Here is a 12776-nt window from a genome sequence, read left to right as displayed (position 1 = left end):
CTTAATAAATTTATATTGTTTACAAAATTCTACTTATAATATATCCTGTCCCACTTACAAATATAGTCAACTGATATACAACTGGTATAACATTAATATTTACATTGCATTTATTTATTTACTTTTTTTTTTTTTTTTTTTACCTGTTCTGGATCCTAAGTAGCATAACGACCTGCTGCGTCTTAACCAGAGCCCCTTTTGCCACCACTTTTCAGAGTTCCTGAAGGGCCTTCACAGCTACCGTAGCGGTCCCAGGGCCCTCGAAGTCCCCACTGTACTTCACCCCTACAGGCAGTCCCCTACTTGGCTGTCCAAACTCCTTAGACCAGGGGATGGAATTAATTTATTCACACACATTTTTTTTTTATATACAATAACCTGCACTGGTCGAATGCCCTCTAACATTTCATTTATTTTCTCTGTTGCTGTTTATTCTCTTCTTGAATATCTGTACAGATTTTGGAAAAGGATCAAACACTACCCCTGGTAAACTGTTCCACTCCTTCACACCCTTCCCAATGAATGAAAATTTACCCCAATCGCTTCTGCTAAAATTCCTTCTAATTTTATATTTGTGGTCAGTCCTGCCGATATAATTATTTTCCAACTGAAGCCTCTCACGGATATCTCCCCATGCTTCTTCTCCTGTATAGGCTCTATATAATCCTGTAAGTCTAGTTTTCTCCCTTCTCGTACTTAAAGTTTCCCACCCAAGTTCCTTTAACATTTCTGATACACTACTCTTTCTCCTGAAATCCCCTGTTACAAATCTTGCTGCTTTCCTCTGCACACTATCTATTTCTTTTATTAGGTATTCTTGGTGAGGATCCCAAACACTGTTTGCATATTCCAATAATGGACGAACCATACTCAAGTAACTTTTTTCTTTTAATTCTTTGTTGCATCCTTTAAGTAGCCTCATTATGACATGTAATGATCTGTATGCTTTCCCAACAATGTCATCAATATGACCCTTCCAGTGCAAATTACTTTCAAATCTCACACCTAAGTATTTGCACTTGCCATCTTTTGGGATAACTACCTCATCCAAAGTATATTCAAATTCAGTTTTAAAGCTCCTGTTTGTAAAAGTTGTAACAGTTGATTTGCCTCCATTAACCTTCATATTATTTTCTTCAACCCATTGTTGGATACTTTCAAGGTCCCTTTGTAATTCTGAACAATCCTCAATGTTGTTTATTTCTCTATAAACAATTATGTCATCTGCATACAATCTTATTTTTGATGTTATATTGTTCCCTAAATCATTTGCGTATATTAAGAAAAGTAACGGACCGATTATACTACCCTGTGCAATTCCCTTCCAAACTTTCTCTTCCTGAGATACATTATTTCCTACTTTGACTTTCTGAACCCTTGAATTTAGAAATGCTTTTATCCAACGTGTAACCCTTACGTCCAATCCTATTCCCTCCAATTTCTTTAATAATATTCCATGTTCCACTCTATCAAAGGCTTTGGAAAGATCTATGGCTATGCAATCTAACTGACCTCCTGAATCCAACTGATCTGATATGTCCTGCTGAAATCCCACCAGTTGTGCCTCACAAGAAAATTTCTTTCTAAATCCATACTGGCTCCTCATGAACCAATTTTTATCATCACATATCCCTCTGATGTACTTCGATATTAAACTCTCCAGAATTTTACAAACTATACTGGTCAGGCTGATTGGTCTGTAGTTCTCTGGTTTCCTTTTATCACCCTTTCCTTTATAAATTGGTATTATTATAGATTCCTTCCATTCCTTTGGTATTACACTATTATTTATGACATAGTCAAAGAGAAATTTTAAATAAGGCACTATGTACCACCCCATTGTCTTTAATACCTCCCCAGTAATTTGATCACTCCCTGCTGCTTTTCCTTGCTGAAGCAGTTGGATTTCTCTGAAAATATCTTCGTTTGTGAATGAGAAGCTTCTTGTTTCCCTCTGTCTCTCTCCCTCTCTATCTTCTGTTTCGGTTTCCAACTCTTGACAATCATCTACTGAATCTCTAAATTCCCTACTAAATAGGTTTGCTTTCTCAGTATCTGTTAAATAGTGTTCACCCCCTTCTCCCACCATTGTAGGAATTTGGATTCCTTTTCCTTTTTGATTCCTGATATATGAATACAGCTTTTTCCATTTCCCTTTGTGGTCATTACCCTCTTGAAGTATGCCATTCATATAATTCTCTTTTGCTTCCTTTTTCACTCTATTCAGTTCCCTCATCAGCTGTTTTCTAGTTTCTCTACTCTCCCTACCCTCTTTGATTTTCCTGTTTACTATTCTACATTTTCTTTTTAATTTTCTTATTTCCCTTGTATAATAAACAGGGTCTGAGGTCATTTTACCCTTCTTAACAGGTACAAATCTCTTCTCTCCTTCCCAAATAATTCCTTTAAATTTAGCCCAAAGTGTATCCACGTTACTCCCTTCACTTATCCAACAACTGAATTGTGAGTTAAGGTAAGTCCCAAATTCATCAACTTTAGTTTTTCTGTACAATTTCTTGTCTTGTGTAACCCTCTTATTAAGCCTTTTTGGTACGAGTCCTACATCCATTATTACAGCCTTATGGTCTCCTATTCCTTCAATTACCTCAGTTTTATCAACAATTTCCCATGGTTTAACCAAGAATACATCTAGTAAGTTGAGACGAGTCGGTTCTTGTACTACTTGTGTAAATCCTCCCTCCCAAATTAACTTATTTGCCAGTTTCTGTTCATGGGCTTCACTTGCAGCTCCTTTCCATTCAACTTCAGGCAAATTTAGATCTCCCCCAATTATTACCATATCATTATTATTGTTTTTACAAGTATAATCTATTATTTTTTCAAAGATTTCCATGTCTCTTTCCTCTCTTCCAGGCCTGTATGTTCCTATAATTCCCACCTCCTTCATATTATCACAAACTAATTTTATCCCTAATATTTCATCCCTTTCATCGGTAAACCATTCATGTGAACAGTAAGTTTCCTTCACCAGAATAAACACCCCCCCCTCCCTTTTTATCTCCTCGGTCTCTACGATAGACTGTGTACCCTTCTGGAAATACTTCTCTATTACCCACCCCTTCTTTCAACCACGATTCCACTATCACCACATCAGTCTCATAAGATTCCATCAATGTACCGAATTTTAATTGTTTATTTACTACACTTTGACAGTTTACCAAGAGCAATCTCAGACCCCCTTCCTCCCTAAAACTTGACTGTTGCAATTGGGTAACTTGAAATTCCTTACTATCCTGAGTTTCTTTTTCTAGTTGACTGAGCCAGCTTGAAGTATAGCTGGCTCTTTCTGCTAGTTTTCCTGGTCAGTATTATAACTCAAGGGAGTTGCCTGTTTTACAGTACATATCTTAAGATTAATAAAATCTAGAACAATATTTCCTATCTTTCGTTTACCTGAATTGTTTAGATGGAGGCCATGTTTTGTATAACAGTATCTCTCAAAACTGCTGCATTCAATAACCTGAGTATTCCGAAAATGTTTACAAACTTTAACAATATCTGTATTGACCTTGTCCACTTCAATGTTCACACACGAATCTCTACTCAAATCATGCCTGTGGGGCACGTTCACTACAAAAACGTTAGTGTGGGTCAGCTTCCCTAGTGTATGTTTAAGTTGTGATCTTACATTCTTGGCGTCGTCGCGAGCTACGTCGTTCGTCCCACCGATGATAAGCACTGCATCGCCGCTCCCGAAGTTCCTAGTTGCTGCTTCTACGTTTTCCACAACCCTGCTGATAGAAGCTCCTGGATATATTTCTCCGGTTGCTGCTATATTCTCGTCGTTAATCACTCCCGCAATTCCCCTTCCTTGGCTATCACCAAACACAGCTACCTTCGCTGATTTAGGCCTAACTGGGTCTTGAATCTGAATTCTAGGCCTAAATTTCAAACTCGGCACGGCAACGGATCGCGATGATTTGGTTTCACGCGCGCGATCACTTTCTTCCAGGATTAAATTATTTAGGGCAGAAAACCTATTTCTAATGTTTATTTCCGGAAATTCCGTTGTAGATTTCTTCTTAGCCGGCCATCCACGAACTACTTGACACCACGTGCTCGAGTTTGTTACTTGTACCGGTATATCACTCGAAGAATGGTCAGTCCCAAATTCTAGCGATCGCAGTCTTTCTTTTAATTCTTGATTTTCAACTTTAAGAGTCTCATTGTCCTTTTTTAGAATGTTTATAATTTCTAATGCACTTTTATATTCCTCATCGACTGTTTTCGGTGCTTCGTCAACGCCGTCCCCAACAACAACATTCCGAACACACTGCTCACAAATCCAGTCAACATTTTCATTAGTTTTTACGTCTCTAGGGCAATTTCCGCACCTATAATGCCACCATCGATCACATGAATCACACAACATTCCATTTTTTCACTAATTTTCGACATTTTCCGCACTTTTCGTCACATTTTACGGTTAATTTACTCGGAGAATAAAACACTACGTCGTCATTACCGGGCGCCATTTTGAAAAAAAAAACCGAGCTCGATAGCTGCAGTCACTTAATTGTAGCCAGTATCCAGTATTCGGAAGATAGTGGGTTCGAACCCCACTGTCAGCAGCCCTAAAGATCGTGTTCCATGGTTTCCCATTTTCACACCGGGCAAATGCTGGGGCTGTACCTTAAGGCCACGGCCGCTTCCTTTCGAGTCCTAGCCCTTTCCTGTCCCATTGTCACCATAAGACCTATCTATGTCGGTGCAACGTAAAGCCAATAGCAAAAAAAAAAAATATAACTCAGTGAACATGGCCTCTGGATAGCTTGTTTAAAGCCCAGTGAACACAGGAAGAGAAGGGACTGCAGTCACAGTGATCGTGGCAGCTTCTCTCTTATTGTCAAATAAGTGAAGACTGCTTTCTGGCGAGGGACAGCAGCAATTCTGGCAGTCCTCTGTAGAGTTAGGAAACCCATAAGAATTACAGACCACATATAAAAGCAAGCTTATTGTCTTGTTTTCCTGATAAAATTTAGTATTCTTGTTATCCAATTTTTATATATTTTTTGCAAGCCAAGGGCCTGATTAAAATTGATCTTCACTAGTCAGGTGTGGCCTGCAGACTGTATTTTGGAAATCCCTTCACTGGCCTATCATATTATTCCTTATGTGTGTTCTTATCTTCTGTCCGAATATCCTGTCTTTGTTGATTGTAAAGTATCTACAGTCGAACCTCGATGTCTCAAACCTCCGTTACTCGAAGTAACTTAAATTTTCCGACCGTTTATCCTATTCTTCACGTGTACTGTATTTATCTCTCTATTACTCGAAATTCGGTTACATGAATTTCTCGAAGTAAGCATTTCCTCCTTTGAAGCAAAAAATACTTTCTAACTCAAATTTTGTACAACATTAACTGTGCAATACGGCATTTATGGTTTGTGAGGAACAGTTAACAAGTAAAGAAAGGGTTGCAGTGATACTGGGAGCTAATATGATGGGAACCAATAAACTGAAACTTCCAGTGATCAGAAAATTGGCGAAGCCTCGCTGTTTCTCGGGTGTGATTTAATTACCGGTCACGTATGAAACCCCTGAAGTTGTGGATGACAAGCTCCATTCACGAATCTCAGCTGAGTGGTATTCACGAGAAGTTTCAACGTAAGGGGAGGGAAGTTTAACAGTAACAAACAGAAGAGACTAATAGATTTTTTCCCAAAAGTGTTAGGAGAGGTATGTTTCTTGTTTCACTACTGTATCCTGTCTTCTAAAAAGTTATTATAATAAGGGTTATAATTAAAGTGATGCTGTAAAATGGAGTTTGTATATTTTTAAATACTGTTAAAGATAATGTATTCAGTATGAGCCCATAGATACATACAATTCAATTATGTACTATACATGCTCAAAAATGGTATTCTCTCTATCTCAAAATTTTGATAACTTGAAACAAAATTTAGCTCCCGAGATGATTCGAGATACCAAGGTTACACTGTATGTTGAACGATTGCATGTTTGTAAAACTAGGCAACCATATTTCAACTATTCTCAACAATGCGGCATACAAATTGAGATACGACCCTTAGTTCTGTCAAGGCACATCATGCTTTGCCTAAACTGTGGGACTCAGGGAATCTGTATTACTCAGAGTTAAAACTTTTAGCAGCTTGTAATATGCTTGTTGAGAAACCATGAATTTTCACGGCGGTTTCCTTCTCTTTCTCGAGTCATGATTTTTCATTACGGTATGGCATCATGTCTGAACGAAAAACTATGTGCACTTTGCAGTTAGCAAAATTAAATGATTCAGTTTTTGAACTGTGCAAATAGGTCCTCTTTTGCTCTGCATTTAATCAGTTAAACTCACAGTTTCCTCTGTTAACCTTGCAATTGAGATGGCAACATCCTGGCATACAAATTGAGATACGACCCTTAGTTCTGTCAAGGCACATCATGCTTTGCCTAAACTGTGGGACTCAGGGAATCTGTATTACTCAGAGTTAAAACTTTTAGCAGCTTGTAATATGCTTGTTGAGAAACCATGAATGTTTGAGTCGATGCCACTTGAGAAAATATCAAAAAATTAATAACCTGCATTCAGTGCTTCAGAAGACGTTGATAAAAATGTTAAATGGCTCAAAATGATCAGGACCAGGCGAGTTGGCCGTGTGGTTAGGGGAGCACAGCTGTGAGTTTGCATCCGGGAGGTAGTGGGTTCGAACCCCACTGTCGGCAGCCCTGAAGATGGTTTTTCGTGGTTTCCCATTTTCACACCAGGCAAATGGTGGGGCTGTACCTTAATTAAGGCCACGGCGGTTTCCTTCTCATTTTTAGACCTCTCCTGTCCTATAGTTGCTGTAAGACCTACCTGTGTCGCTGCGACATAAAGCAAATGGCAAAACAAAACAAAAAACAACAATAAAACAGGTATTTCACCCACCAATATTTATGTACCTTCCCATTGGTACTGCAATGAACTACTCTTTCTTGTTGGCAGGTGAATTCCCGACTACTCATCATTTATAAGTAGATCACAGAGATAATAATTTAGTGTGGTCATTGCTAGCGAGGTACAGCCCTTGTAAAGCAGACCCTCCAATGAGGGTGGGAAGCATCTGACGTGTATGGGAAACTGCATGTTATTGTTGTGCAGGATAGTGCTGTGTGTGGTATATGAGTCAGGGAAGTCAGGGAAATGTTGGGAAAAGCACAGATACCCAGTTCCAGAGCCAACGAAATGAAACATCTACATATTGAGAGAGTTTACTAAAAACAGCCTTGACAAATCCGCCAGTCCTTTCTGCTTGACCGATTTGCTTCATTTTTGTTTTATTCTCTCCGAAACTACGTGCCGCTGAATCACGGGACTTCGATAGATCTCTAAGTTCAGTCAACTATCAATTCATTACATGATCACTCCAATAATTTCAGACAAAGGATTTCCCTAACCCGCAAGACATTCTGTAGTTAGCAGGCTGCTAAGCAATATTCTGATATGTGATTTTCATCCTTAGTAATGTCATTGCATGCAGCAATGTTTGATTACTACCTGTCAAAGTATACACTTCCTCTGATCACGGAAGAATACTATTCCCTGCTAGATGCTCTTTGATTCTCTAACTTTTCTCAGCTTCCAAATATATTCAACAGATGGCAAAATGTTCCTTATAACTTACATGCTGCTAAGAGAAAAAATTCTATGTACAAATAGACACCATCATGACATACACCTTTGACATTATCTGGGATCACTTATCGAAGGATAACCTAGCTGCACTAGGAAGAGTGAAGGCCATGTATCTTAAAAAAGTTCCTTGCCTGGCAAAAAACGCTCCTTCGAGAGTAAACTATGAGCTGACAAGACGGCCGTTCTGTATAGAAGAACTGCAATTACATATACCATTGCCTTCTACGACACAATACCAAGCTTTACATCAAGAACTGCAGGATAAAAAAAAAAAGCAAATGTATGGATAAATATTTACCAAATAGCCTGCTTGGTGACCTCAGAATGGATAAATTCTGACTACGAACTGCGACATACCGTAACACGCTTCTTATTAAATGTTCATAAAACCATTGAAAACGGGCAAAACAGTATGACTATGAATGATTGCTGCAGAGCAGCACGGGTCCTAGTTTAAAATTATAATCCCCAAATTGATCATGAATTGGACTTAAAACCACTGTTCTGACCGTTCAGCCAAGAAGCTGGATATTGCAAAGGTGACGGGAGCTCAAATTCCAGTAAGTGTGGGTCATATTCTTGAAAAGTAAGTCACATCCACGTGATTCTGGTTCACATAAAGCTGTAGGTCATGTTACACCACAAGAGTAACAGTTGTATGTTACAACAAACTTGTTTGTTTTTTAATTTGCCGATTGTGGGAGCCAAGCTCTGTCGTTTACTTTCTCTCATTGTTAAACCTTTGGCCTTTAACATTATACTTGATGGTTCATTTCACAGGATTTATCCAGTGTATGTTGTATTCTCTGTTTATTTCTTGCTGTTTGTATGGACAAGATTATGTTCTTCTTTACAGAAGCTGAGAGCCAGCTGCAGATTCACAACACTAAAGTGCAATCTGCTGGACATAGTCCACCATCAGTATCTTCAGAAAGTAGTTCATCGGCCAAGAAGTCTTCAGTGAAGAAGAGGGTTTCGACTGACACTCCTGGTACAGTGATTTTACATTATAAATTCCTATAAATTCTTACGAACCCGTCTGGTGGCCATGATCGTAGGTGTCAGGTCAATATGGTCCGACGCCATGGTTAGCAGGTTCAGGTACAGTTGGTGGAAAAAGAAAAATCATCATTGGAATGTTGGCCAGCAGGGTAGGAGAGGTGGTGGTATGCAATTTTTAATCATTAAATTGCTTGCCAAATGCCTAGATTCAGTTCAAACCTCTCCACAGTGTTCATATGGAATGAGGGCATATTACACTGTTGATGGTGATTCATCTGTTGGATGGAGACTTTAATTGACAGGAGTAGGTTAAGTGCCGGCACCGGATATCACTCTATCCATTCCTATCATCATATATCATCTCATTCAGCTCGTTAACTCCTCTGATGAGGTTGACATCAGGAGGGGCATCTGGTCTTAAAAACTCGCTACAAAGATTCATTTCATTTCATACCCGACCTGTAGATTATTTGGACAAGGACTAGAGAGAGAGAGACTCTCTCGCTCCCTCTCTAACAAAACATAACTACGCTTTTCAGACAATGCAAATGGACAGATAGTATTACAAAGTTTATTTTGAGTTTAATATTGTGGAAAACCATGATATCAAAGTAAGTTTCTGGCGTACTTTAATTGAAAATATTTTGGGTTACTAGATCGTTATAATGTCTGTGAAAATCAAGTAAGTAAAATCATTATTTGCTGAGGCATAATTTTAGTCATTGAGAAAATCTATATTGAATTACATGTGGCACAGTTATCTTTTGATAGTAGTTTGTTAATTATTTGTTTATTTACTACTGTTTACCCACAGCTTCTCACATGTAGAATGTTCTACACTTAGATATGAATTTCAACCAATAGTAGGACGCTTCTGCTTTCCCATGAGACAACAGCAGTAACACTATTACTTTAGAACATGTTTCATCTCATACATGAGACATCTTCAGCTAACAATTTATTTAAAATGACATAGACAATAGATGCTATAAATAACACTTTTTTAAAGTTATTTAAAAATATCTGTGTCACTGTTGTTTGCTTATTTACGAGGGCTGTAAATAAACTAGTGGCAATATTGATAGGACACAATATTTAATGAACTAACAAGTGCAATTGCATTACATTCCTTCAATGTAGTCACCTGCAAAGTCTATTACCTTGTACCAAATATCAGGAAACCATTGGGGACCGTTGGCAAGGCGTTCTCTGTTGATGACAACAACGGAGCGCCCTTCTGTGCGGGGTACAGATGCCACGTTGGAAATCGGCAGCCCGGACGGGTTTCTTCAACTTCGGAAACAGGTCGAAGTCACAAGGACTCACGTCTGGAGAGTACCTAGGGTGTTCCAAGACCTTCCAATGCCACTGTTGCGATAAGAGCTTGACATAGTTTGCGACATGACAACGTGCGTTGCAACGCGATACGGCGATTGTCTCGCAGTAAACATGGACATTTGCGCCGCATAGATGGACGCAGGCGTCGCTCCACAAATTGGCAATAGTAGTCGCTGTTGATGGTATGTCCCTCGGGCACTGCATGCGTAAGTATAACACCCTCGTAGTCGTATGCCACAATCAGCATAAGCTTCACCTCTGATTGGGTTCCTGTCAAAATTTCTGTGGACGCGGCGAACGTATGTGATGCCATTCATTCAATTGATGCTTTAATTCAGGCTCTTGTCCAATTGGATGCCGTCAGTGCACGCCGATACCATTTCTGTATGTTGGTGAGTTGATGTGGAAACCTGCAGGATTCAATTTTCCTCATGTTAATACATTTCATCAGTAGATCTATGAGCCACACACCATTTGATGACCGAGACCAACCTCTATGGATAATTCCCAGACAATCCATTGATGGTCTATGGAAATGAGAACACTCACAATGTCAATCTGATCTTGAGGAATGGATGGCCAACCAGTGCGGTCCAAATTTGCAGTCTCATTCTCAACCACATGAAACGCCTTGACCCATTGTGCATTCTCGCCATAAGCTTCACGTAATCCTCAATAACGTTCTGATGATTTTTGCCACGAGCAACCTCAATTTTAATGTACGAACGCTGGTGAGTGTCTGGACTACGTTGCTATTTCTTATCTTTCTTCTTATCTTTCGACTCAAGCATCAACCAGCTACACGACAACAAGAGCTAATGGGACCAGCCGGGAGACTCTATATCTAATATCTTATTGAAAGTTAAGAAACAAAACACCAAAATGTCAACAATGATGGGAGTTTTCCCAGCCAATTATAATGTCCTTTCAGTATAACGAAAATAAGCAACAGCAGCTTACACATTAAGAATTTATATGCTTAAATATAGATTAAAATATACCATTTTATGACAGCAGTGACAACTATAAGAATATTTTAAATTAGAAGAAGAAGAAGAAGAAGAAGAAGAAGAAGAAGAAGAAGAAGAAGAAGAAGAAGAAGAAGAAGAAGAAGAAGAAGAAGAAGAAGAAGAAGAAGAAGAAGAAGAAGAAGAAGAATAGATATTGCAAACCAATATAAATAAGCAAACGTCAGCAACACAAATACAGATGTTTTTAAATGACTTCTGAAGGTCTTATTTATAGGATTTATTGTCTACATCAATTTTAAATTAATTGTTAGATGAAGATGTCTCATATATGAGACGAATCATGTCCTAAAGTAATGTGTGTTGATTGAAGGTCAATATGGATCCAACAATGAAGTTTATAAGCAATGCCAGTACTTCAATACTATGTGGGAACAGAGCAATCCGTGTTGGATGTGTGAGCACCCTTTGGTCATTTGCTCAAATTAATCCTTTAAGTCATACATAAGCATAGTTTTCTGGCAAACCAGTAGAATACGAAGAAAACGTGTATAGGTATTTGTATAGAAGATTAAATTATTAATTCTGGTTTTTTGCATGACCAACAGTTTGTATGTTATTTTGGATTTTATTGGTTAAACTGAGTGCCTGGAAAACTGTTACGAGTTAGGAAGAAAATACATATAAACGTCTTTCTAGGAAATTGGAATATACGGTAATTAAATGTGGTATGCTCCATTTTGAAATAGGATTAATTGTTTATGCAGCTTTATTCACTTTTAAGAATCCCAGGCGTGATTTTCCTTGGACTTGCTTCAAATCTTCTTTCACTGTATGGCCCCCTCAAGAGCAGCTTGATAGTGAATAGCCTGTATGTTAACCGGAGTTACCAGCTGTAAGTTTGTCAAATTTCAGCTGTGTGGTCAAGTAGTTCTTATGTGAAAAAGAAAGACAGACAAACAGACCAACTTTCATATTATTATGAAAATGAAAATCCACAGCCTGTTTCCAGTCATTCGACCGGGTCAGGAATGGAATGAATGAAGCCCCCATCTAGTGGCTAGGGTAGGAATTGTGCTGGCTGCCGAAACCTGTCGCACTCCTCTGGGGCAATGATTGATGACTGAAAGATGAAATGAAATAATATTGGAGTGTTTTGTGGAATGAAGGATGACGGGGAAAACTGGAGTACCCGAGAAAAACCTGTCCCGCCTTCGCTTTGTCCACAAATCTCACATGGAGTGACATGATTTGAACCACGGGACCCAGCAGTGAGAGGCAGACGTGCTGCCGCCTGAGCCATGGAGGCCCTCTTCAGATTATTAGTGAGGATTTATATCAATAATGAATGGTTCTTCTGGTGCTATCTCCTCACCGAAGGTTGGTGTCCATCATTGAGTCATATTTTGCATTTCCTGTATCAGGATTACCATACTGTGTATGTTAAACCACTGTTGGGAGGTTCTGTGTCCAGAATAATTATCCCGGCCATGTTCAGGTTTCCCTTCTGTGATCAGTTGTATCAGGCGGTATTTGTCCGTTCAAAAGATGTAACCAAAATAAGCTGCTTGCCTGCATCTTGTGAGAGTTAAGACTTTGCACGATGTACTAGCACAACGGAGTACCCTCTTGTTGGCGGTGCAGTCCACCCATGGGATCAACAATGTTCTACGATACATCCACATGTCAAAGACCTGTAATCAGTTCATGGACGAAGCCTTTAATGTCCACCCTTTAGCGCAGCAGTGCACATGACATGTCATGGCACATTGAGTTTTAAATCAAAGGTTCATTTGCACAGAAGATATTTTACT

At 39.0% G+C, this 12776-nt stretch overlaps 1 protein-coding gene across 2 annotated transcripts in view; it reads left to right on the top strand.

The window, feature by feature from the left end:
* Positions 1-12776, top strand: part of LOC136881173 (transforming growth factor beta regulator 1) — a 97273-nt gene that overhangs the window by 39989 nt on the left and 44508 nt on the right. For both annotated transcript variants that reach the window (XM_067153839.2, XM_067153838.2), the window contains exon 3: positions 8511-8645. In XM_067153839.2, coding sequence (XP_067009940.2) covers positions 8511-8645 — 135 coding nt within the window. The remainder of the gene's footprint in view (positions 1-8510; positions 8646-12776) is intronic.

Source organism: Anabrus simplex, chromosome 9 (genome assembly GCF_040414725.1).
Source record: "Anabrus simplex isolate iqAnaSimp1 chromosome 9, ASM4041472v1, whole genome shotgun sequence".
Lineage (NCBI taxonomy): Eukaryota > Metazoa > Arthropoda > Insecta > Orthoptera > Tettigoniidae > Anabrus > Anabrus simplex.
Note: the sequence above shows the minus strand (reverse complement) of the source record. Positions and strands in the feature narration are given on the sequence as shown.